General features: G+C 38.0%; 3 protein-coding genes and 1 long non-coding RNA gene across 6 annotated transcripts; 3 read left to right on the forward strand and 1 right to left on the reverse strand.

The window, feature by feature from the left end:
* The first annotated feature begins 1,476 nt into the window (after positions 1–1,476).
* On the forward strand, positions 1,477–9,997 carry si:dkey-57a22.11 (uncharacterized protein LOC569865 homolog). Of its 2 annotated transcripts, none has more exons than XM_041807879.1 (9): positions 1,477–1,619; positions 2,028–2,137; positions 2,384–2,559; positions 3,144–3,218; positions 5,124–5,197; positions 5,330–5,463; positions 5,565–7,577; positions 7,662–7,776; positions 9,454–9,997. In XM_041807879.1, the coding sequence occupies exons 2-9, from the start codon at positions 2,053–2,055 to the stop codon at positions 9,584–9,586; spliced, it is 2,805 nt and encodes a 934-aa protein (XP_041663813.1). In that variant the 5' UTR covers positions 1,477–1,619; positions 2,028–2,052; the 3' UTR covers positions 9,587–9,997. The 2 variants fall into 2 exon arrangements, with proteins under 2 accessions (XP_041663813.1, XP_041663814.1); XM_041807880.1 differs by having other exon boundaries at positions 7,707–7,776.
* Positions 9,998–11,376: 1,379 nt separating this feature from the next.
* Positions 11,377–16,324, forward strand: LOC121522524 (uncharacterized protein C2orf80-like). Its single transcript, XM_041807040.1, has 8 exons — positions 11,377–11,417; positions 11,514–11,595; positions 11,741–11,823; positions 13,850–13,940; positions 14,992–15,069; positions 15,178–15,265; positions 15,930–16,039; positions 16,256–16,324. Exons 1-8 carry the CDS (start codon positions 11,377–11,379, stop codon positions 16,322–16,324), a joined length of 642 nt encoding a protein of 213 aa, XP_041662974.1.
* On the reverse strand, positions 11,479–22,046 carry LOC121522527. Of its 2 annotated transcripts, XR_005992989.1 has the most exons (6): positions 21,977–22,046; positions 20,270–20,404; positions 19,573–19,731; positions 18,567–18,748; positions 16,231–16,365; positions 11,479–11,592 (listed from the first exon to the last, which is right to left on the reverse strand). It is a non-coding gene; the product is annotated as an uncharacterized LOC121522527 (long non-coding RNA). The 2 variants fall into 2 exon arrangements; XR_005992990.1 differs by lacking the exon at positions 16,231–16,365 and having other exon boundaries at positions 11,485–11,592.
* Positions 22,047–23,595: 1,549 nt separating this feature from the next.
* On the forward strand, positions 23,596–26,512 carry LOC121522525 (gamma-crystallin M2-like). The gene is made up of 3 exons (XM_041807041.1): positions 23,596–23,607; positions 24,356–24,598; positions 26,237–26,512. Exons 1-3 carry the CDS (start codon positions 23,596–23,598, stop codon positions 26,510–26,512), a joined length of 531 nt encoding a protein of 176 aa, XP_041662975.1.
* Positions 26,513–27,204: the final 692 nt, after the last annotated feature.

Raw genomic sequence — 27,204 nt, forward strand, 5'->3', positions numbered from 1 at the left:
TACCATGAAATCTCGCATGTCACTGTCAGAAGAAAAAGAAAAGCAAAACATGGGCTATAAATAAAAGAGAGATAAATAAAAGCCTTTGGGTTTAAGAGAAATGCACTAAGTTTAAGTTAATTATTGAATAAATATGGGAATTCCACTTCTAACTTTGATATTTGTATTGGATTCATCATATGGGGTTTTAATATCTATTCTTCATCACCTTGGTCTGAACTATGGGATTAACTTAAATAAGTGTCCTGTCTTAATTTGGAAGAATTTAAAACCAGAATTATCTGTAATGTGTTTGTTATGTGTTAAATTTCTTGTTCTACCACTTTGGCCAATGTCCCTCTTGAAAGAGATTTTTCCCATCCCAACATGAATATACCTGGTAAAAGACATTTTACATTAACAATGAAAAAATATGATAGATTTTAAAGAAGGGATAGATAGATAGATAGATAGATAGATAGATAGATAGATAGATAGATAGATAGATAGATAGATAGAAAAAACTACAAAGACATAACATATAACACATAACATTACTGTCAAAAAAGACATTCGCCTATAACACAGTTTCATGTTGGCTTTTTGCACTATTACTAACTGATTTCCTATCCAGACACAGGTGTTCTCTTAACTTGAAACAAAATAAGGAACCCTGGGTAGGATTAAACATTTAAAATGAACTTAACAGCGGAAAAATGAACTTGTTTTGGATTGAAAAAAAAAGAAAACAATACAAATTTAAATGTTTGATAAGACAAGATTCAGATGACTTTTGGCCTGTCCACTGAGCTGTCTGTGAGTTTTTAAAGTGAAATGAGACATTAAGGAGCAGTGGTTGGCTTAATTTACATCACTGTGGCTGCAGGGAGACACTGATGTGGCTTAACAAAAGTGAAGCAAAAGGGACAATGAAAAAAAGCACTAATAATGGACTTTAATTAATCATGATTAATTCATTAACTCTAAATGCCTTAAATATATGCCCACATAAATCCAGAAACTCAGCTCAATGTGGCTCAAGAAGTGTAAAAGTATAAAGTGAAATTACATCTACAAACGAGGCCTACTTAACTCTTAAGTGTATAAATGAATTGGATATATACTTTGCTTTTATTTATTTCATTTTTTAGAAACCAGGAATCGGCCTGCGCTCATTTTGTCCCAGTAGTCCCTAAGTGTTGACTCACAGGCAACGCCTTTGCACTTGCTACCAAGATACATACCCAAATAAGCCCCCTTTTCCACTGTGGGGCATTTTCAAGTTTCGTACGAGAAAGACTTCAATCAACATTAATCGTAACCCCCTGATTTATTCAGAACCCTTAGGTACACCGTGTAAAAAGCTATACGGCTTTTAGGTGTATTTGCCTGAAGTACTATCATCAGGAGATTTAACAGCAACTTCACATCCTTCCTGATTGGCCCACACTTCATCGAACCCGCCTTTCTGCGCTTGCGCTGAAACACAAAGGACTTTCTGTTTATGTTTAAACCAGAACAGGCAACGGTCCACCACGATTAATTTGACTATTAAAAAATATTATCGGCCTCTTTTTATTATTTTTGAAGCACCGTATTTACGAAAGACGAAGTCTACTGCTTGATGAAGTGTGTTAACGGTAGGTTCCGACTAAATCTGTAGAGTAATTTTGATAATATTACATAGTAACGGTTTGCTGTGCCGATTTCTCATTTAGATAGCTAATATCGGCGAGCTAGCCAACGTTTGAGCTTTTTTGAGTTTGTCAGCTTAAACGTACTACTATGCGGAGTTTATCTGCGTTGTAAATGGATTTGCTTTTGGAATGTTATTGGAGAGAGAACATCTAAGGTCAGATTAAGCATAAGCTAGTGAGACATTCATAACGCGTAAAAATTGTATACGCTTGCTTATTCATTTTTATTAGTAACCTAACTCGTCAGAGAACAATAAAGCAAACGAGTTCCTTTCTATATCTGTGACATGGTGCTTGTGCTCAAATCATTAATGTCCAAATTCTTACTGTAAACCTCTGTCTTTCTTCAAGGTATTTGCTCTTCACACACCTCATCATGTTGCCTTCGAGGACAATGACATCCAAACCGTCTTCTAAGACGACTGCAGCTACAGCGTCAAAGATCAAAAACAAGCTTCTCAGTGAGTATGACTTAACAGTAGACAGATGTGCTGGAGAGGTATCAAGCCAGTAATATTTACATTTTTTTTTTAATTAAAAACATCAATATTACTGATACTGGTTTCCTAGAATTAATGTTTTGTTGATGTTGACAAAATCAGTATAGATGTAATTTGACTTTTTGAATAAAATCAAAGTTAATAATTCTGGTATCATGAAAAAAGTACCAAAAATTAATTTACTGTTTTTCCTCTTGCCTGCACCAGACACATCATCCTTCTACAAAGTCTCCCTGAAGAACAACAACAAAGCCCTGGCTGTTGCTTTGGCGATGCAGAAGGAGAGGAGCCGGCAGCTGGAGAAGGATATCATCTTCCTTCAGAAACAAGTGGAGGCTCTGTGCTTTGAGTTGGCCACGAAAAAATACAAACACAGGAAACTGGTTGGTTTGCTGTTTGTTTGAAATAATTTGGTATTATATAATAGTTTATATTCAGTTGATTATATTAAAGCCTATCAGGTAGAAGGTAATTACTGATCATGCATATTTTTCATACCAAACTACAGTGATGTGCCAGTGTCTTAGACCACCACTAGTTTTGTACACATGCCTATTCATAATTAGTCTCTCTCTTAAGATACAACCAACGACCCTCTCCCACCACACCATGATTATCAGATCTAAATGGTTCCTACAGGCACTGAAATTGGTTACTCACTCAGAACTTAGTGACTTTTCTTGTACTTTGCACATCTTCAACTTTCTTGAGATGATTGCCTTAAGGTTTTTCAAGTAATCATATGCTCGATGATATTAGGTTTGAAAGTTCGACTCAAAACTAGGATTTCCTAAGAATTTCAGGCTGTTTTATGATAAAGACATTAAGAAATGAATAATTAAATATGACATTACTAAAAAAGCACATTTTAATGTCTAAGCCGACCATAGAACTTTGCACAGAACTGCACCAAAAAATCTTTTTGAACTGTAGATTGACTAATATGTTTTTTCACTCTCTCTTGTAGCTCTTCATCTTGAAAAACCTCCACAGCAACACTCTGCAGCACTTGGACATGGTAGCTGACTTGTTCTCTGACAGTGTAAGAAGTACTTAAACTCTTAAAGATTTCACATTTTCTGTTTTTGTATGGGGGCTGCCTGGTGGAGCAGGGGTTAGCGCTGTTGCCTCACTTCAAGAAGGTCCCTGGGTCGCTTCCTGGTCAGGGCCTTTCTGTGTGGAGGTGCATGTTCTCCCTGTGCATGCGTGGGTTCTCTCTGGGTATTTCGGCTTCCTCCCACCACCAAAAACATGCTAATCAGGTTAATTGGTGACTCTGAGCTCACACTTCGTAGGTGTGAATGTGAGCATGCCTTGTTGTCTGTCTGTGTATGTCAGCCCTGCAACTGACTGGCGAGGGTGTACCCTGCCTCTCGCCGAATAACAGCTGGGATAGGCTCCAGCCCCCTTGACCCCCATCAGATAAGTGATATAGAAAATGGATGGATGGATGTTTTTATATGTGAACTTGAGATGGACACTGTTGATAGATACAATATCGTTTTAAATAATTCAGCATTACCTTGATCATCTCAAATTTGCATTGAGTTGTTCTATTGATATCAGCACTGACAATGAAGTACAAAATTTTAATGATGAAGATCAACAGCAGCTTCAGTTTAGTTTATTTATCAAGGAATAATGTGCAGCGACACTGATGATTCAAACGTTGTAAATGGAAAAACATAGTTGCAATAGATTTAGCAAGGCTCTAGTTTCCATCTGTAGTCCCACGTAAAATCGGTTCAGTACATTTAGAAAACTCCCATGTTGCAAGGACAATCTTCTGACAAGACAAGGTATATAAAATACATTTCTGATTGTATAAAAGATAAAAAGTTGTCTAAAATATTTACAAATAGATAGACTGGTTCCTGTTCTGGGTTGCACCAGTTGTGCGTAACTTCAAATGTAGCCTGGTTTGAACTCAAGTTCAGAGTTTATGCCTTACTATACTTACAGTGTTACACCAGATGTGATAGTTTCAATGCAGACTAAAGTTATAGCTTAAATATTACACCTATCTCTTACTAGGTGTAAAGTCCTCCGTAAAATATGTCTGTCATTACGATAGTTTTGAAAGGTGGGATGACGAGGAGCTGAGGATATTACTGGCAATTTGGTGTCAGTAGTGCATTCTCCATGATCAATCACACTGTAGTTATCCATAGGCAGGGATGATTTCTACTGTCCACTGTTGAATTATCTTGTGCTATTGACGATTTCACCACTTAGTGTCAGTGTTGTTATTCTATATTTGCTCTAGGTTTAGGCTGTAGGCTTTGGTAATCACCTATGCAAAATGCTTTGTCATATTTTACATACACTTTCAGTGCTCTTTGAGGATTAACAGTAGTTCACAGGGGCTGTTTTCAGCCATTAGTCGTTTGAGACAATCAGACAAAGGAGACGACCCTCTAATAAACTCTTGGCTGGAACGCTTTCAGTGATTGGTTAAATTAAGTGAAAACGTCGCATCTGCAACAATATTACAGTTAGTATGGATGTAAAGTGCTATTAGTTAAGATCAACCTTACATCTCCGTGATGTAACTTAAGTCACAACTTTACGAGTTTTTAAGGAAGGGTTCAGTGTGGACTTTACACCAAAAGTTGAGACAGAACTTACACATAGCTGGTGCAACAGGCTGCGGGTGCTGAGGTCTAACACTAGATAAATACAACCATAGATGAACCCTATTCTGTGAGTTAAAAAAGTGCAAGACCATCGTCAAAAAGTGACACAGGATGCAATAGCAGCAATAGAGAAATACAGGAAGGCAATAGATATAGCATGACCAAAATACAAATGCCACATTTATGTAGTGCCTAGGAAAGGGTTTATTTGCATCTAGTGTTCTCTTTGAGTTAGCCCTGATTGCCTTTGTGGAGTATCTGTGTTGCACGTGTTAGCTATCCGTTTACAAAACTTTCTCAATATTTCACAGGAGCTTCCCAAACTCTCTGAAGAAGCGACAACCTCATCTAGTGACTTAAACCGAGAAAATCTTCTAACGGAAAAGTGAGAAAATACTTTATTCAAATGATTCTGACTTTCAACTTTGAACTCTTTGATTCTATGTCTAAGCGGCTGTAAATGACATGTACTACTTGTTTTTCTGTTTCCTTTCACTACTGTAACTCCCATTATTAGTCCCACAATTCAGTTACTCCCCCAACTAGAGATTTCAGAGCCTTTGAAAACAGCAGATTTACTTGGGAAAAACAACAGGGAAAATGTCTCCAGTATCCGAAGCCGGCTGCATTTACCTCCTGATATTTACACTGGTAGGCAGCTTTAGATTCCCTTTATCATAAATTATCTATTTGCTCTGAATTAAAGAATTTGCTATTACATTGTTCATGTTTATCTTCATTACATTTTGCAGATAAAATAAATGCTGAAAAAGGCAAGCACGAACAAACTCTCCAGATCGATATGCCTCAGCCCTGCAGCGTTCAGGAGGAAGTAGATCAGCTTTCAAGGAAAATCTCTCAGTCTGGGTTTGATATGAAGTCAGTTCCTTTTCCACAGGACAGCCAGACCCCTTCAGCTTTAAGCCTAAATGAAATACCTTCACCTCTCTCCAGCAATGCTCCCCTTTCAAGCTGCCCAGTCATGGAACCCAAACCAGAAACCAGCAACAAGCAGGATAAGACCGTACTTCTGAACACGACAATGGAGATGACGCTGAGTAATTCTTTTGAGATTGTCACTGTGGAAACAAAGGCGAAGAAGGCTGGTCACACTGGCAAACCAAAAATCAAGAAGAAGAAGGAACAAGCCTCAAATGTGGCTGAAAATCCACAAGTTACGTGCTCTGTGGATTCCAAGTCAAGTGACGATCAGATTTCTACCAGTGGTACTTTATTACAGACAGAAGACCATGAACATGAGAGTGTTAAAGACCCAGAGATCCCAGAGCCTCATACTCTAAAATCACAAAGTAACAGTGTCGCTTCTTCTCGCATTCCCAAATTGAGCAAGTCAGAAACAGGAAGCAATCAGAAAAAGGCAAAGAAGAAATTAAAAGCAAACGATACAACAAAGCCTATAACAGACTCTGCTGATGTTCTACCAGATGTGGACGATATTTTTATGGATCCTGACGTTAGACTCTTCAAAGCCAGAGAAAATCTTAGATTACCATCAGAGGACAATACTGCAGAGGAAACCAGGCCCAACATCACCTGCAGGAGGTCCAGGACTAAAGGGAGGAGGATGTCCTCATTGAACAGGAGAAGTTTTTCCATGATGCCGTCGCATGAAAGTGAGATCAGACGGTCTGAGTTTGAACAGATCAGAGATGAAGTAGAAAATAAAATTGAGGGAAAATATGGAGCGTGCAAAGACTCAGATCTACCAGAAGAGCTTATGTTTTGTACTGATGAGGCTGCACTCCCAGCTCCTGGAGATGTTTTGAATGAAGAACAGAGAAAAGAAGTCACGACAAACTCTGCCAGAATTCCCAAACCAAAATGCAGGGGGACTTTTGTGATATCAGTCACCAGAGAGACCAGCTTACCAAGCAGAGTTTCACCAAATGTCACAGAGCGGGACGTGCTTGCAGGATCCTTCGTCTGTGATGAAGAAGAAGCAGATGTTATGCAATTACCAGAGTCAAGCCCACACGGGCAAAACGATGAAATCAGTGTCCAGATGACTCCAAGCTCATGTAAGCGCCCTTGGGTTGCTACTCAAGATTCAGAGAGCTTGGACGAGAATTTAAGTGGCATTGAAAACCAGAACGTACTGCCACTGGAGCAGGACTGCTCATCTGAATCTGAGTTTCGGAAACCGAAAAAAGCTAGAAGAGAGGAAATGAAACAGTCCAGTAAAAAGAAAGCTGTGCAGAGGGAGGAGTGTGTTGAACATGTAGTAAAAAGGAAGCAGAAGGCTAAAGGAAGCCACAAAGCATTTACGACAGAGGATGTTGGGGAAAAGAAAGATGACTCACTTCTTGATGACAGCGATACTGAAAGAAAACAAGACCAAGATGTTGACAACATCTTTGAGCAATTATTTCCTGTAAAACCAAAAAAATCAAAGTCCAAGGAGTTAAATCCAAAACAGAAGAGGAAGACATCCAAGCTGCAGAGCAGAAATCTTAGGGAGACGTTTGTTGTCTATAATGGGTCATACAGAGATGATGCTTCACCAAAAATCTCCAGGACCTCCGATGTGCCAAATTCTTACTGCAACATGGTGAGTAGGAGCGAAACGTCAGGCCATCAAGATCTTGAAGACTTACTGACAGATGAGATGCCTCCATGGCTGGCCGTAGATGTGAGCACTGCAGATACTGAGGTGAGCTCTTTACCTGCGACCCCCTGGAGAGAAACATTGAGCCGGGCAGTGCTGATTGAGGAGTCTGCAGCTGTCACAACTGAAGGTTCTTCAGGTATAGTATCCAATGGTTTGTCCTTGTTTTAGTCAAATAATTACCTGCAATTTTTTCTGAAGAACTTGTTTGTTGTATTTGCAGCAGGTAGAGTCTTAAAATCACTGACCAACACCATCTCAACTCCAGACAGTGAAGCCGGAGGCAGAACGAGGAGACGACACGGTGTGGTCAGTTATAAAGAGCCGGCCCTCAACAGGTGAGGACTTATTATCTGATGATACAATGCTGTGATAAAGTACTTTCTCCCCATCCTAATTCCTTAATTTTTCCATATCTGTCCCACTTGATTGTTTCAGATCATCAAACATTATTTGATATTAGACAAATATAACCTGAGTAAATACAAATGCTGTTTTTAAGGGAAAAAAGCCGTCCAGACCTACTTGGCCCTGTGTAAATAAGTAATTGCCCCCTCTTGTTAAATCATGTATTAACTGTGATTAGCCACATTTTTCGGAAAAATGAGGTCAATTTCACTAGCCACCTCATGCCTGATTACCACCAGACCTGTTGAAACCAGAAATCCCTTAAATAGAACCAGTCTGACAAAGTGAAGTAGGCTAAAAGCTCTTGAAAAGTAACAATTGATGGCACCATGTCAAGAAATTCAGGAACACATGAGAAACAAAGTCATTGACATCTATAAGTCTGGAAAGGGTTACAAAGCCTATTAGGACTCCAGTGAACCATGGTGAGAGCCATTATCCACAAATGGGGAAAATTTGGAACAGTGTTGAACCTTCCCAGGAGTGGCCAGTCTACCAAAATCACTCTAAGAGTGCATGGATAACTCATCCAGGAAGTCTCAAAAGAACCCAGAAGAACATGTAAAGACCTGCAGGCCTCGAATGACTCAGTTAAGGTCAGTGTTCATGATTCAACAATAAGAAAGAGACTGGGGAAAAAATGGCATCATGGGGGGGTTCAAAGGCCAAAACCACTGCTGACCATAAAGAACACAATCATCTCACATTTGACACAAAACATCCTGATGATCCCCAAGACTTTTGGGAAAATATTCTGTGGACTGACCAGACAAAAGTTGAACTTTCTGGAAGGTGTGCTTCCTGTTAAATGTAGAGTTAAGCTAGCATAGCATTTCATCAGAAGAACATCATACCAACAGTCAAACATGGTGGTGATCTTGGACTGCTTTGCTGCTTCAGGATCTGGACCACTTGCTGTAACTGATGGAGCCATGAATTCTGCTCTCTACCAGAAAATCCTGAAGGAGAATTTCCGGCCATCAGATTATGACCTCAAGCTCAAGCACACTTGGGTTATACAGCAGGACAGTGATCCCAAACACACCAGCAAGTCCACCTCTGAATGGCTTAAAACAAAATGGAGGTTTTGGAGTGGCCTCGTCAGTCTGGACTTAAATCTGATTGAGATGCTGTGGCATGATCTTAAACAGGCTGTTCACGTTGGAAAATCCTCTAATGTGGCTGAATTAAGGCAATTCTGCCAAGAAGAGAGAGACAAAATTCCTCCACAGTGATGTGAAAGACCCACTGACAGTTATCAGCAACATTTGTTTGCAGTTGTTACTGCCAAGGATGGAACAACCAGTTATTAGGTTTATGGGATAATGGCGTTTTCACATAGGCCAAGGGAGGTTTGGATGGCTTTTTTACCTCGATAAATGAAATCATCATTTAAATACTGACTTTTGTATTTACTCAGGTTATCTTTGTCTAATATTAGAATTAGTTTGATGATCTGAAACATTTAAGTGTGACAATTGTACAAAAACAAAGAAATCAGTAAGAGGCCAAATACTTTTTCAAGGCACTGTATGTGGTCACATATTTATTCATGTGTTTATGAAACAGCAGGAAGTAATTTGTTTTATTTGTGTTTGTTTCAACAGTAAAATCAGGCGTGGAGATAAATTCACTGACAGCATGTTCCTGAGCTCTCCAGTATTTAAGGACAGTAAGAAGAAGAGAACAAAGAAGAACGGAAACAACACAAAGACAGAACTACCTGTCACTGAGGACTGATCATAACCTTTATTTGTTTTATTGAAGTTTTCATCTTCACCAGCATTCAGATCTAACTAACACATGTAAACCCCACTTTACACAACTTAGACATTGAAACTTGACCCGAATGTTCTGCTCGGTAATGTGTGTCAGTGATTGACAGGAGGTTAACTCTTTAATGATTCATTACGAGCCAGTTATCTGAGACGTCTGCTCCACATCCCCGTTAATGTCTCATGTTCCTCACAAAGGATGACGGAGTCTGTGTATCCTGACAGCAAACGACTGTTTAAGGTTTTTTATCAGGATGTAAACTCATGTGGACTGTTTAAGAGTTTTGTGGTGAGTAGTGATGATCGTATGTTGACTTTTTAAATTTTGTTATTATTGATTAAAATGTCATGTTTTACATTAAAGATGTTTTCATCAGTTTGCATTGTTTGCACTTTTTTATTTTGTTACAGGTGATATATTTAAAAGTGGGCTAGTACTACACTTTCTGCATTTATCTTGTGGTATAATAGCTTTCTGTGTCAGAGGATCAGGCTTATCTTGTAACTGCTACGCTGCATCAGCAGCAGCAAATTAAACTTTAAAGTGAGGGTGAATGAGGACTGCATTCATTTGCAAACTGTTATGCATATGCTGGTTAATGATGATGGTTATGAAGGATCTGCAATTGACAAAAGGTGAAATTTTATCCCTAGGGACATTTTGTTCCATTCAGTTTTTTAACATTTTCAAGCCATTTTGGCTGTGTTGAATTAATACAGCTCAAATTTGCCAGAGAACCTTTATGCGCAAGTTTGCATAACTCTAATTGAACAAAATATAACCCAAGTTACTTAATAATTTCATGTTCTCTCAACAAGGTTTTAAAATTACTTTAATGTAGTATTTTACCTTAAACTAATTTAATAAAAATACAGGGTAATTGGTAATATGGTAATTTTACATGTAATTTAATTACTCAAAGTCGAGGTTTTTGGCATGATTATTTTTTGAATGCATGTGTTCTTAAACAACAAGCTCTGTTAATTTAGAAATCGATGTTATTAAACAGTGTGAAAGCCTCAAAAATATCTTCATCATATAAGACTGGTGCTTCAGATAAAATTAATTTCTCTAAAATTGAAGAGAAAAAAGCACAACAGAAACGTCGCCATCATATTCGTGCAATTAAGAGTTTTCAAGGAATTTGTGATCAATTTGTGTCAATCAAAAACAAAAAAAGACAATTTGTATTTCAGGGACTTGCAATTTTGTTGCAATGACATCAAACGGGTATCAGTATTTTTTGATTTTTTACTAGTTTTATCAAAGTTTAGGCGTCGTTCCAACCAGGGTTGCAGTGGGACTCATTTTCAGTTTATGGTTCAGACCAGCTTTAGCTCAAAGTCCAGCCCGTATAATCTATGTCACTGTGTAAACCAGAGCTAGTAACCAGTCCAGCCCATTAGGAATGTTCCTGGTCTGCCACTTCAGGCCTGGGGACAACCCTAGAAATTCCCCTATATCCAGGTTATACTGTAATTCAAGAGTGAGAACACTGAGGTCCTGAAAACCTGCTTAAGCTGCATTTCATATTTGGTTTAAATAGAATGTTGGAGAAAACCAGCAAACATGACAAGACAAAAATGAACCAGGTTTCTTTACGATGCATGAACTAGGCTCAAAACGGAATATTGATTAAAAAAACAAAAAAAAGTGAAACCAATGTGCTCACCAGCCCTCCCTGCCACCCTGAAATCTCTGACAGATACTGTCCTGAGCTCCAGGAGGTCTACATGAAAGAAACCAACTCAGAAATGGAGGCAAGGCAGCTGAGAAGAGATGTAGAAGCCCTCATGTAAGAGCTCAGTAAAAACCTGCATATTGTAGACAGAAACACAGTACAAGATTTGTGAACATGGCATCTGATTTTATTTTTTTCTCACCCCAACAGTGGTAATTACATTGGACAGAAACTAAGAGAGAAATCTTTTGATCCAAAGGGTAAAGGGACCTCCACGATGCTTGATGACCTGGTAAAACATACAAAAAGAATATAGCATGATCTTATCTGTGGCAAAACTGATCATTGTTAAGTCTTATTGATTAGCTCAAGAAGAAATGAACCTGCTAAAAGCTGTTATGTATTTTTTTTTTTTTTTAATGTTTTCCATGTTCTAGGCTCACTATGACCTGGCCATCAGCGTTGCTCTGTGGTGGCTGGAGAAAGAAGAGGGACGAGATCTGCTCGACAGAGACATCATGTAAGCTTATTTCGGAGCTGAAAATCCATAAAGCTCAAGGGATTTATGGAGGCACTGATTTCCTTTTCTAGCAGGACTTGGCACCTGCCAACAGTGAAACCAAAACCACAAGAAACTGTTTTTTATGTAAATAGAGAAAGGAGGAAATCCTGCATCACCACTCTTTTCTAGTGAACTGATAATGTAGACCAAATGACTCGCCCTATTCTGCCTGGAAACAAAGGTTTAAGCTGTCTCTTCAGTTAGACATGTTGATTTATTAAAGGTCTGTAAGCAGTGGGTTAAAATTCTTTGTAGCGTTTATGTGCAGACCTGCCACAGAGCTGGCTGTGCCCCTGAAAACCCAAGAGAATGGGCCCTCCCCAGCTAGGATTTATTAATGACACCTCATTTTGGAACACTTTTCATTCTTTTTTGTCTCTTCACAATGACTATTTCTTTCATAAAAGGTTGTCTCAGTTCCTTCTACTTTACTTTCTGATATCCTGACATTTGTTTACATCATTGCTTAGCTCTGAAGTCAGACATTACTTTCCCAATGGTTTAGTTCAGTGTTCCCATTCATATTGTTAACATCACTAATTAAAAGGTAGTGTGTTTTATGAAAAGTGGTTTATGTTTTGATAAAGCTTATATTGTACCACAGATACTCAGTTTGCACTCCAGCAGGAGTTAAAGATTAATATTGATGTGGATTACTAATGAGTGTTTCTAAAGTAACAGTTCATGGTTGGAGGTATTGGCAGGTAGCAAACCAGCTCTGGTACTTTCATCCTAATCTTATTTCCCTAAATACCAACTTACATAATGTGTTGAGTTTCTGAGTTATTCAGTTTATACACTTTCATGATTCTAACTGAATCCTTTCCAACTTTCCCCTTCATAAGCATGTATAAAAATATTTATTTTTGGTATAATGGATTTAAACCTCTTAAGAAAAGAGAGGCAGATCTGTTAGAACAAATCAAATCTAGATTAACCTGTTGACAGCAGAAGAAAAGAGCTTTTGTTTTAGTGATCCATTTTAAGCTACTTTATTTTTACCAGTGAGAACAGGCGAGCAGCTGAGACCGAGACACAAGGAGATGTCGTAGTTCTTTTTGTTTATTTTTGTAGTAAGATTACTGTAGGTCGCTCCGCCTCAGGGCTTCATTTTATACAGAAGGAGAATTAGATATTGAAGATTTCCTCAAGCTATAAATTTAAAAACAAATGTAAAGCAAAATACCTTACTCTTTTATGCCACTTTCATTCAGTTTGCTTTTTCTACTAACTGCAACACCAGAAGACAAAACTTTAACCTTTCAACAAGAACAGCTTTGAAATATCATCCATCCATCCATCCATCCATCCATCCATCCGTCCATCTATCCATCCATCCATCCATCCATCCATCCATCCATCCATCTATCCATCATCTATCCATCCCTTCACTTATGTTGTTTCCTCCTGTCTACATCTTGGCTTGTGATGTGTTTAGTCAGATGTTCATCGCCTTGGACAAAAGTGTCTGCTAATAAATGACCTTTAAACATTTTAACATCCATCCATCCATCCATCCATCCAGGGTTGGGTTGTAGTTGCAGCAGACTCAACAAGTTGACTCAGACATCCTTTTCCCAGTAACATTTTCCATCTTCTTTTGAGGGATCTAGAGATGATCTCAGTAGGGGTTGACCAATTACCAGCGTCTGTAACTCTGTAGGGCTCTGAGAGTATAGTCACTCAATCAGTTAGGCAGGAAGGCACATACAGATCAATGTGTTCTAGTCAGCCAAAAACAGTCCATACTCTGCCCCTGTATTTCTGTTATTAACTTTTTTTTTTTAAAATGCTTGAATTAATTTTGCTGCCAAAAGCTTTTTTTTGTACAAGACCCCAACAAACCCTCAAGTTTTGCCCACAGAGAGACAACCAGTCAACTCTTGGTGTTTTTGAACTGATATTTCAGCCGTTAAGTGTTAAATCCACCCTGCTTCCATGATGTTTTGAATTAATTTATTTACACTTTTCCTCCTGACAACAGTGGAGCATCGAGTGGTTTAGGAACTGCCCGGTATCCTAATCGTTTGGAGAGAGAGGCGATGATCCTGTCCTCCTTTGCTGGGATTGTTATGGTAAGAGTTTTCTAAACACTAGTGTGGATTTTATCACATTTTATTGCCCTTATAAGGTTAGACATTTTTATATGGTTATCTGGAGCACCTGCTTTATATCTGTATGTTTTAATTTTTCCTTGCCCTTTCATTTAATGTTTCCAAGATGTTCTATCACTGTTTTTTAGACCATACAATCACTCTTTCCTTAATGATACTGTAAGTTGTATGAAAGACTACCAAAGCTTCACAGAATTTCAGATCTTAAGTCACATTTCAATCCCAATACAGCCAACAATTTATGATTTTTAAACTGTTGAAATAACTTCATCATCATTGGATGTTTCTGAAATAGAACACTTTTTTTTTAGAACCTGTTTAAAAATGTATGTGTGTGTGTGTTTTGGATATTCTGTATTTGATATGTCAAGTTGAAGTGAAAAAGATCATTTCATATAGTTGAGGTTGTGCTGATAAAAATAATATCAAACATGAGCATAGTAAACATTTTCTAAGTGGTTTAAAATGTCAAAAGAATGGCTGATGACTTGAAAAATACTCTGTCATTTGCATTAATATTCAGGAAAACAGAGAAAAATGTCATTTGCTTAGTAATGTGGAAAGCAGTGTAGTTGAGCCATTGTGCAGAAGTTTACATGACATTTTCAGTTATTGAAAATGAAATGTACCCAACAGTGGGTACCAAGGACTTCTATTGTTGGTGGCATGGTAGAGAAATGGGTATAGCTTTCATTTGATTTTGACTATGTTCATTTTAACAAACACTTATTGTTTAGGGGAACTTATTGTTACGGAGGCATTTAGATTTATTTTTTTTTATGCATCTGAAAAGGCTAAAATGACAAAAATAGATCAGTAATAACAAGCAGAACACTCTGGCATAAAGCAATAGGATAACTGTGTTTTCAAATAATCTCTAATTTGTTAAAGTCAGACATTTCAAGCATGCACATACGAAGACTTTGCCCACACCTGCAGCTCAAAGTGTGTTCACTGTTAAGTTTAAACTGCTGTGAAGTTTACAAACCTTTACATCTTTGTCCTGTTTCAGAGCAGCCTTCCAGTGGAGGAAATCTTGGCTCTGTACAGATGTAAACCAGCTGCTTCTTACCCAAACCAAAACTCCAAGGTACAAGATTTCTGACTGCTATTTCAAACTCTAGTTAAAGAAAAAAAAACACTATATTTCTGTCATATTTATTATAAAGAGATTTAACCCCTGTGTTCTCCTCCTTAGGGAGCACTTGTCTACCCGTTCACATTATCCTACCATCCGTTTGCCATGCTGGGCTCTTATAAAGCTGTGGACCACTCCAAGAAACACAGTAAGTGTGTTTAATTTGTATGAATTATTTACTTTTTTTTTGGTAATCTGACTCTGTGAATCCCCAAATATTTTGTCTTGTGAACTTTTTCCACAGCTGTTAAATTACAAAATTTTTAAAATCACTATTAATCTCTTAATTTTCTCTACAGTCAATCCCAATTCATTATATTCTTACAATTCCACTTCTTTTTTAAACCACTTTTGTTATGGGTGATTGATTTCCTTTCTGATACACACCTGGTTTTGTTCTATAGGAAATAAGGAACTTAAGGTCGATTGATAATTATAACATGAATATAGGAACACAGGAAAAAGGAATTCGTTATGGATTCTAGAGGAAATAAGAGAGCAGTGAAAAGGTAAATGCAGAAGACTTGTGAGGGTTTTTTTTAAGTGAAATGAGACATCAAAGAGCAGCGGTGGACTTATTTTACGTCCCTATGGCTGCCAAAGTGTGCTGAAGGGGAAAATAAAGTTTGATGAATGCAATTTAGAAAACTTAATGCACTGATTATGGACCTCAATCTCATCTGGATTAATGCATTAATGCTGACAACCCTACTTTATCTAAAAAAACAAACTTTGAAGTTTTAAATAGATAATCAATCAAGCAGAGCTGCCAGTGTTTTTATTCTTACAGACATTTGTCTAATATTTGGCAGATTTGAAGCTGAGGAGATGGCTGTCAGAGCGGATGAAGGCCAGCGCTCCTCCTGGACGAGTTTCAGTTCAGTCTTCATCGACCTCCTCATCGTCTCACTCCTTCCTCAGTGTAAATATCAACATCATCTTGATCACTGCTTCTTTTCTTTTGTCTTTTAACTCCAGTATCACAGAGGAAAACTGATTCTAATAATGATTATTTTCAAAAGAGGGGGAGTACCAATACTATTAGTCCAAATCATGCACCATAGGCGTCTAACACCATCACATGGATGTAAAAAGACTTGACTTTTATCTCACTATCTATATTCCTCTTCATCCTCAGGAGAGTAATGATGGTCAGGATGAAAGGACCGAGCGCTATGAGGGTTCACTGGAGTCTCTGCAGGACTGAGGTCTTCCTCCTGGAGTTCGTTCTCATTATTGGCTTTAAATCTGTTAAATGATGAAAATAAAAGGGTTTGAATAACAGCTCTGCTGTCTTTACTTCTAGCATATAATTATTGTCATGAAGTATAATTCACCAGCATATATTAGGCTAGTAGCGCATTCACATGAGAAAATGTGTTTTCTCTCTGTTTTTCTGAGTTTGGGATAATCATAGATATGTTTTATAAAAAAAGAATTAAAATCTTGAGAGGGACCTGGATCCAGCTGAGTACCTCAACTTCATACTGGAAGTTGGATAAGCGCCACCATATTTCGTCTCAGAATACTGGAAGTCACTTGAACTGAACATATTCTTCATTGTTTTCTTCGTGTGTCGGGTTAGGGTTAAGGTTATTATGTCTGTGCCCAGTGATACGTGAATTTGGATCATAAATCGATTAATTAAAATTAATGTAGTGTGATCGCTGTGCTTTTTAGTGTAAAAACTCACGTATTATTTGTCTACTTTTATTTTCTTATGTGGCGGACCTGCCTCTATAAATATGGTGGCGACGCACAAAGAAAACGAAGAAGATGTTCAGTTCAAGTGACTTCTGGTATTGGAAGATGAGATATGGCGGCGTGAATGACACATCCACATATTTGAAAACAAATGAACCAAACTTAGTGTCAAATTCTGCATTCTGTATTCTTATGCCGGAAATATACTTGCCGTTAACTATGACCACCACATCCCCTGCTTTGGTTTGATGGATGCAGGATGCAGTTCACACGTGTGGTAGAGGTAGTGTAGAAATGGAGGAGGTGTGACAGTCAACACAGCAGCAGGGACAACAACAGAACAAAGTTTTCAAGGTAAACCAAGTTCATGGTTCTCCTCTTCTTTATGGGACGTCATTCTTATTGCACAGAGACAATCACGCCTTTCAAACCAGGTGGCGACAGATAAAGTCTGTTTGAAAGTTGATGTTTAGCACTTGAGAAATGAAGAAATTAAGATTGGTGTCGCTGTTCAAAAAGTTAGTGTGCAAACTGATGACTTCCTGTGAAGTTTGTCCATGGCTGTTTTCAGTAAATCAATATCTGATGAGAATATTTTGACATTTTGATTAAAAAATAAACAAAGGGGTAATTTGTGAGGACTCCTTCTGTTTCCATCAGCTGTTGTGACAACATCTACCAGTGCTGTAGGCTTCAATTAAGCAGTTAACATGGGCACTATTTAATGACAGGTTACATCTGTCCATGAAGCAAAATGGTGGAGACAGTGTGCAGACAGTGTATTCAGACCACCAGTTATCAGTCTGAGTAGATCTGATATTCCTATTGATTACTGATGTTAGTATTACGTCAGTTCTGCACCATAGTAACCTCCTCAAGTGTCTCCCTTTTAGTAGTTTACATCCCCACCTATCAGGTAGTTGTCTACAGCTTGAGGGGTCTTGTTTGACCTCTAGAGGTTTCTCCAGTAACACAGGATGCGTATGACCAAGTGTATTTACAAGATGTGGCTGGATGCATATCCTTAGCCTTACAGCATAATTGCTTATATCCTCAGGGGTAGGGTGTCCTGATTCCTGTTGGAATGGCAGGGTAGGGTGACGTGAAAGGGCTACATGGCCCTTTTAATTAAGATTTTCCAGAGGCACACTCCAATGTGAGTGTTATGGGAAATCTCCAGGAATGCCTTATAAGTCCTCAGCAGGATTTGAAAATTACAACATCAATATGCTATCATATTTAATGTTGTTCCAATGCGTCATGGTCTATTTGATTTCAAAGAAGTGCAAGGGCACAAGTATCTTGTGTTTTTTTTTCAAAATTTAAAAAAAAAAAGAAAAAATCATAGTAGACATGTCTGGTATTGTAACATCTGTTTGTGTAAATGATGTTGATGACTACTGATGATGTATCAGGAACTTGAAAAATTGTCCAACATCATGGGGGAGATTTTACCGCTATCCCTGTAATTCTGTGTCAAGGAGCAAAATGGCTTCAAAAATCAGGGGTATGGTTAAAAGTTAGAAATAGGACAGAGTCTTAGGGCCAATCCCATTTCCACCCCTCAGCCCTTCCCCCTGGTTTTGTGCGTTCACGTCGGGTAGAAGAGTACTCCAATTCTCTTTTGAATTAAGGGCTATAGGGCTAGGGCAAAGGACTACATAGCACTTGAAATGAAGATTTTTTCACGACCACACTTGAAACTGAAGGGCATGATAAATGTTTGTTTAGTTGCAAATGTGTACCTTTGTTCTTCTGAAAAGTACAGTGCATACAGGAGTCGAATAGGCAGAGTAGATCTGTGAGGTCAATGGCATCCTCAAACACAACAGCTTCTGTCCATAAAGAGATCGGTGCATTATCATCCACTGAACCAATGAGGATCCAGACCTGACACCTTTGGTCAGCTTTTGTCAGGATCTATGTCCTTTCAAAAACAGAATGAGAACAAGATTCAGTCACATTACTGATACTGAACATATGCATGACATTTATAACCTGACCTGATTTGTTTCACACATCCATCTGGCAAAGCTTCAATAGGACACGTTTGGGAAAAGGCAGAGGCTTGGAAAAAAACTTGGAGTGTGATTGGATGGACGTTTTGTCTGTCACATCTCTACGGGCCAATCAGAGCAACAAAACACGTGACATAACTGCTATCGAGCTGCGCGTGCGCAGCTACCGAGGAATAACGCGAAACATGGCGACTGAGACAGGTGAGTACACGATTTTTGTCGTTTTTGAAAACAAAACAACTCGCTGCTGTTCTTTGTTCTTCTTTTAACAAAGAAATGCTGTCAAGTTCTGATAAAACTGGTGCTTTAGCAGCATCCACGCTAATCTCTTCCATCAATCGCACCAGCCTCTTGTTGCTACCTGTTTACGTCACAACTCTGCCGCGCCTGAAAATACTGCCCCTTGTCGCTAATTGGTCCTGTCACTTTCTAACTGGGTCCAAACAGTTCAGATGGGAGCTTTGCAAGATGGATTTGCCAGTGAGAAACAAGGAAACAGGTGTATCCATCTGCTTTGCAAGGTTATGAAATTTATATTTCACTGATAACTGATGGGAAAGCACTACACTGTATTTACCAGGCATTTCAGGAAAAGCTTCCACCAGTTTTGGACAGTTTAACACATCAAAAAGAGTCATTTATAATTACTGTATGTAATACTGGCCAGTATAAAAGCTTTAAAGTAGCACTGTCTTTGTAAATATTAATTCAGTGATTAACATGTATATCTGACCTGATAGTCAAGCATATCCAGAAGGCTGTCGGTTTCTTGTCTAATGGCTCCTTCCATGGCTTAATACAGTTCAAGCAGAAAACGAGAGCACTCATCTAAAGCTGCTGTAAATGTCCCAAAAAAAACCTTGGTAGTGGCAAGGAGGAACTCCTCACTAATCTGTGGAACACAGAAACAGCATAAGACAAAAGTAGAAATACTGTTAATAATAGAGTTTTTAGTAGGTTCAACAATGTTGTCAATACACCTACCTTAAATAGATTTCACATTAACTTGATGATGTTAAACAATCTAGTTGACATTATCAAGCACGGAAAATTGAAGCGGAGGGTGTTGCTTTCAAAACTAGAAAAACACTCGGGAAGCAGAGACTTACGCCATTAGCACTATCTCCCAATGGTAAAAAATCCTTTAAAAAAATTCCTGGCTCCAGACAGTGATCCGGATCACTCTAAAATCTAATCAGTTCTTCCTTATGCCATTTCTGACATTTCCTGAAAATTTCATCAAAATCCGTCCATAACTTTTTGAGTTATGTTGCTTACAAACAAACAAACAAAATAAAAAACTAACTAACAAACCCTGCCGATCACATAACCTCCTTGGTGGAGGTAATGATGATGAAATTATGAAAATGATAAAGGAGTGGAAAGAAATCAAATGAACAGAGTTTTTTAGGAACTCACACATAACTTACTGGAGAGACTGGTCTTCTGCTTCACACAGTCTTGCAGTGTGATCTGGTTTGGTGTGACTTCAATGCTCCGTGGGTTTGAATTGGCAAAGACTCACTGTAGACTCAGGACCAGTGACCTCTATCCTCAGAGGATAACTAGAATATGAATTAAAAGGTCATTTTAATTATCTGTTATAGATATTTATTTTTTATTTAGATGGTAAATCACAAAGTTCATCTATGTTCTCATTTCTGAATGGAAAACAAGAACAACCTACACAAAAAGTGCAAAACTAGAAATTATCTGGTTCCATTCCTGTTCTTAAGTGTTCAAAACTGTTCAAAGGCATGCACATCCCAAAGGGTTAAGAATGGGGTGCTGAACTAAGAAAAAACACAGGAAAACAGAAGAATAAGTCAGCAAACCAGAAGCAGCTCCGAAGCTTATTTAATGAAGAATATCACCACATATGTGACGTTTTGGTCCCTAGCCTTATAGCAGACATGTCTGATGAAGGGCCATTTCTGTTCTTAAAATGAGACCTCAGAACTTATTCTTCATTCACTGAATTTTACTGCTCATCCCCATAAACCAAAAAAATCATGCCAATAATTTACCATATGTCAAGGTATTTTCATCATATAAATCAAATAGTTATTTTTAAATCACAGATCCCTTTTGTAATATTGTTGTATATTTTAACATATGGTTAGCCTCATAGCATAATTGCCTTAGACATATTATAAAGATTTCAGGAAAAAAGAAAGAAAAAACATATTTTGATGTGACAGTAATTTCTACCAGATGTGTGAACAAGTTTCTTTAAAAAAGAAAAGCCACAACAAGGTGTACATAACAAACAGAAGTGACTTAAGAGTGAGATGAAGAAATAGAGAAATAGATAATTTAGGCATGTAGTGATTATGGACAGTAACAAGCACTCTGATTGGCTGAGGATTTAGGCAATAAGGCAGAATGAATCAGCAGCATTAGGAAGTAGAGTTAGGCAGATATTACAATTTTCTCAAAAAAAAAAAAAAAAAGTACTGAGGCGATTATGCTATGAGGCTTACAATATTTCATCATGGACATGACAATAAATTAAATATTTGTGATGAATTTGCTTATCCACGTCTTTATTTGACTTCTAATCATTGAATTGTATTAATTACACCAAAATTCATGGAACAAATACAGGTTACAGACTTGAAGGTTTTCCTGCACTGCTGCCTATGCAGCTTCACTGAACAGAACTAGCAATAACATTGTGATTAGCATTCATTAGCCTCACACATAAAGTGACAAAGCACATGACTCATTATAAAGACTATGAATCAGAATCCTGCATTAGCGACTAGCTTACCACACTAGCCGTTAGCATACTGCACTAGCCGTTAGCATTGTTAGCGATTAGCATGACAATTAGCATCACGCACTAACAGCTAGCATTTACAATCTGTATTGAAATATGCCACAAAGCCCCAACATAAACTAAGCAGGTTGTTTAGCCTGGTTTTGTTCACAGTAGCTATCAAACAATAGGCTAACATATGGTGTCCTAACAAAGCTATGAACCCACTATTTGTCTAATTAGTTAGTTAGCAGTGTGCTCGTGTACAAAGTCACATTAACCTGGCAACAGAGCCAAAACACAACAAACTGAATATATCTTAACATGCTATCACTGTAAAACAAATTTTGAATCAGTATTCAAGCAAAGTATTCACCTAAGGAGCAAGATAATCCCCTTTAAGGAAGCAGGACACATGGCAGCATCTGGCTGTGTGTAGAAACCCCTGCAGAGTTGCCATGGAGACCCCATTCTTTGCACAGAGAATGACCATGGCCTGACCTCAAACGTATCATTTTGAGTTTTGCCAACTTAATTTATGAAACAAGACCAACTTTACACCAGAAACTTAAAAAAGATAGTTGAGGTAAATAACTTGAAATAGTTCTCTGCAAAACAAAACATTTTATGTTTAGTTTACTGAAAAGTCCTTATAAGGCCAGCAATTTTAAGTTTTCTTTTTTACTGTGTGAGTATGCTTACTTTTGTCATGTTGCTGAGGGGATCCTTCAGTATTTTTACACATTCAAATAACTGAAGGAAACTTCCTGAAATGTTCAGGAAGAGCTGCATGAGGGAATTCCAACAGCCTGTTTTGACACCCTGACTTTTCATGTGGTGTCCAGCCCTCTTGTAAAATTTCTGTGTAGAGCTGGACACCACATGCAAGCAGCCCTAACCCTAACCCATCTTCACGTAACTTATATTGCTTATATTAACTGAAAAATAAGCAAAGAGTGCAGTCATGATGCTGCTTTATACACTTCACTGCTCACTTGTTGATATGGTGTATAAATGTAATCACTTCACAGGCAAAACAGACATAAAACGTTGGATGATGTCCTATCTTTCTTCTATTTAGTTCTGTTTTTGGAGGAAAAAAAGACTCAGGCTCACAGCACTCTGCTGTTAAAAATCTCCCTCTTTAAGAAGGAATACTGAAGAGATCTTTTGAAGGTATACAACTGCCAGACAGTAAAAGTTTAGTGGTGGTGAAGAAGAATGGCAGACATTCAAAATGTATTCAGTTTATCCTAATGTTAATTTGAATGGCCTGCACAGACGGATGGATGTACAAATGGATAGACAGGATGGATAACCCAAAAAAATAATGCCTCCAGCTGTTGACTATCACTGGCCAAAAGCATAGAAAACATCTGGTCCCATTAAAGAAGCAAAAAACAAACATGTAAAAAAAAAAAAAAAAAAAAAAAAAAAAGGACCCATGACAGAGCCCTGAGGTACTCCAGGTTTAAGAATGACAGGTAAAGATGCATACCAGCTCAAGTTTACCACCACTTGGCACAAAAGCACACAAGGATGAAGGCTTAAACTTGACAAGAATGCTATTTCTGCTGTTGTTAAATCATAGAAACTCAGATTTTCATTGAAGTTTTGCTGATTTTCAAATAGCAGCTGCTTCAAATCCATTGGCATGTTGTTTTGTGATGATCTGTTGACTTTGTGTGCAAAGATTTATCCTCCTGATGAAAGATTAGTGAATCAAATGTCCATATCAATAAAAAGGGGCACTGTGGTTCAGTAATTTGCCTGCTAGGACTTTTGCGTTGATGATTCAGGGCTTTTTCTCGCTCCATGGCCAGGATCAAGACTTTTGGCAGCGATGACAGCGATGTTAAATCCCCGCTCATTGAAAATACAGCCAAAGTGGGATCTACGAGGCCTTTGATTGAGGTTTATATAAAGGAGCTTTGGTCCTGCTTTGTGAGACCATCGATTCCCCGTAGGTGAACAGCTCCAGCGCCCACTCACAGGATGAGTAGTAAGGTAAGGAAGAGTCTCCTCTCTGTGTTAGAGTCTGCAGAAACATGCAAGCAAACCACTGGAGCTAAATTCATTAAAAACGTCAGTGCAGCACAGACAGAGAGGAATGTAGCACCATATTGATTTGGAAATAAGGGATTACAAAACTGCCTTAGCTCCTTAAATCATCATTAATGTGTGGATTCTACACAAGCAAAAGACCATCAACCTCAACTGTGGAATAAACAGATTTAAATGTAGAAGACGGGGGAGCCAAAGCATCTTCTGCAGACTTACTGCAGAGAAATTTCATTTGCAAGGAGGAATAAACCAGGGAATTGTTGAATAAACCTCAGAAGAATTATGTGATGACCATTGCAACAAGTTATTGAACAGAATAAAAGCACAATTTTCCATAAATAAGCACACTATTGCAAAAGCATGCAAAATTTTGGTTAATTTCACTACTTTACTCACACCTGCACATATCTTCGCTTAAATATATTGAACATATTCAGTCTTATATAGCTTTATAAGATATTTTTTATCTTTATTTGAGTAATTTTCATCTTATTTTAGCCGAGCTCCACAGCACTAGGGGTTAATAGGTTTTCACCTTTATTCTACTTCTGCAACTGCTCCTATTAAAACAAAGAAATCATAAAAAATAAGAAACAATACATTTCATGTATTTATTTTGTTGAATATTTATGGTGCAATGCGACTGTTTTAGCCCCTTTTCTCTTTGTTTCTTTCCCTTAAACTCTTTCAGATCATATTCTACGAGGACAAAAACTTCCAGGGCCGCCACTATGAGTGCAGTACCGACTGCCCTGACATGCACCCCCACTTCAGCCGCTGTAACTCCATCAAGGTGGAGAGTGGCTGCTGGGTGCTCTACGAGAAGCCAAACTACATGGGCTACCAGTACGTCCTGACTCGAGGAGAGTACCCAGACTACCAGTGGTGGATGGGCTACAACGACACCATCCGCTCCTGCCGGACCTTCTCCTATGTGAGTCCAAATCTGGAACAATTTCTGTTGTGTGGTTTGGTAGATGAGTATCTGAAGAGAGTAACAAGCTATCTTTAACAAGTGATAATGTAATGAAAGATTAAGTCACCAAGAGAGCTACTTTTTTAAAATCATTTTTCATCCATTTTAGTGCCTACATGTGTACTTTTCCTCATATCTGCCTTTAATTTTGTGCTAAAGTCAAAGATTCATTAGTACAATGGTTTAAAAAAAGAGAATTTATTTGCTTTTATTTCCGCTGCCTGCTTATAATTCAGTAGATTTCATTCATCAAAGACATGAGCAAATCTTTTAAAACCCCTTTAAAACAGTCATGAGCAGTTAATATGTTGGGCTACAGCTGAAGGGGGAGGATTGATAAACTCAGGATTACATAAGCAAGAAGAATATTTGAAGAAATGAAGCAAAAGGAGCTCTTTCTTGTCTTATTTTAGAAAGAAAAAGAGAAAGAGACATCTTATGTGTTTACCTTTGCATGCAAAGTTAGAACAAATATGGCAAATACTTTAACATTCAAACAAATAACACATTTAAAACATTTGAAAAAGACATTTCCATAATGACAAGTAATTAGCCAGCATAAAAATATTGCTTTATTCAAGCAATATTGTGCACAGATATTCAGTAGCGTAACACAGCTGTGTTAAATAAAGTCCTGTGGGTTGAATTTAGCACATAGATGATCAGTTTGACTCCTTAAAGTCCTCCAGAAAAAAGCAGATACTGAATTTACATTAACAAAACACAGGACTGTAGAGCTTCTTGAAATGAAACATGAAACGTTCCTTGTTAGAGTCTGTATGGTTTTAAAATAGCTCTCTGTGCTTCACATTTCCATATTTCATAGGCCAAATGGTGGGTAGGGCTTACAAACTATCTACATTATAAAAACATGCAGCAAATACAAAAACAAAACAAAACAAAAAAACAGAATTCCATGCAACGATGGAAACATGCTGCAAAAAATCCAAACAAATGCACAGCATGTAAATTCAGTCAGAAGGTTCTCATTTGGAACAATAAAAATTATGACAAATAGATGACATGCAGAGACTCACAGAGAGAAGAGCTGTTAAAAGTGGCCTTCCTGTTTAATGCTGAAAGCTACCCCCAAACATTATTATCTCTCACAGTGATGTCAGAGAATAATAGTGGTCAGTCACAAGTAAGCTGCAAAAAATATGAATGAAAAACAACAACAGAACAGCAGCTTCCTGCAGAAGTTCATGTTACCTTGTGTAGCAATCTTTTGACATAACATCTGGCATTTCCACTGCGATAATAAACAATTCATGCCATTCATGGTGGCTATATTATTACAGCTGCCATGACAAGAAACAGACTGTTATAGCAACAGATGTTAAGATTTCTCTGATTTTGAAAAGTGTTGTTTATCCGAGATGATGCAAGAACTCAAACAAAATATAGAAAAATATCACATAAGAGTGGTCATGAGTGCAACATCAAAAAATAGTACCGTGTGGTTTTATGTAGTTTTACTTTTATTTTATGCTGTTGGAACAACCTGACACAGAATAATTTTCTGAGGTTAATAAAGTTTTATCCTAACCTCTCTTAATAATGATATAGTATTTTTTTTGTCCTGTTTCTCTGCAGACCAGCGGGGGTCCGTACCGCCTTCGTATCTATGAACGCCCAAACTTCCAGGGTCAGATGATGGAGTTCAGCGACGACTGTGAGTCGGTGCAGGAACAGTTCCACAGTCCTGAGATCTACTCTTGTAACGTGATGGAGGGTTACTGGACGTTCTACGAGCAGCCAAAGTACCGCGGTCGGCAGTTCTTCATGAAGCCTGGAGAATACCCGCAGTACAGTGACTGGGGGGCCAACAGTCCCAGCACCGGATCCTTCCGCAGGATCACTGATTTTTAAATCTCATGTTATTCTGATGGTTTTTAATTGCAGTATAAATACATCAGTCTTCCTACTCCGGAAAGAGTATCTGTGTTAAATGGTAATGTTAACAAAGGTGGTGTCGTGGTTAAATTGGGTATGGCAGACAGATCGACCTCACTTATCACTATTATGTTTGAATTAAGCAAATTAAATGTAAGCTGTTTTTCTCTGTGCTTTTCAGTAAATGTTGGATTTTAAATGGTTTGATATGCTTGTAAAAAGGAGTGTATTTTGATCCAAATAAAAGCAACTGGACATGTATGACTTTAAAAATCATTGCAAACCAAACACAAGTGCAACTACAAAAATAACACATTAAAGGAGAGTTTGTTCATAAAGCATCATTATGTATAGAGTGACTCAAATGGTTAAAAACAGAACATTCAGAGCAGAGGACATGCATGCATACATCTCCATTTACCTAATAACTGGTTGTTCCATCATTGGCAGCAACAACTGCAAGCAAGCATGCTACATTGCTGATTCTAGACAAGTTGGAAGTTATGAAAAACGTGCGTTTTCACTATCAGGCAGGGCCATAACCTGTCCCCAATGTTTGAATATTGATTTTTGTTTCCTTTATTACTTCAGTCATTCCCAGCAGATGATTTTTGGTCTGCATATGCAGTCACTAGTCCTACAAAAAAGCCTCTCTGGCCCATACTAAA

The sequence above is a fragment of the Cheilinus undulatus genome, linkage group 15 (genome assembly GCF_018320785.1).
Source record: "Cheilinus undulatus linkage group 15, ASM1832078v1, whole genome shotgun sequence".
NCBI classification, from domain to species: Eukaryota; Metazoa; Chordata; class Actinopteri; order Labriformes; family Labridae; genus Cheilinus; species Cheilinus undulatus.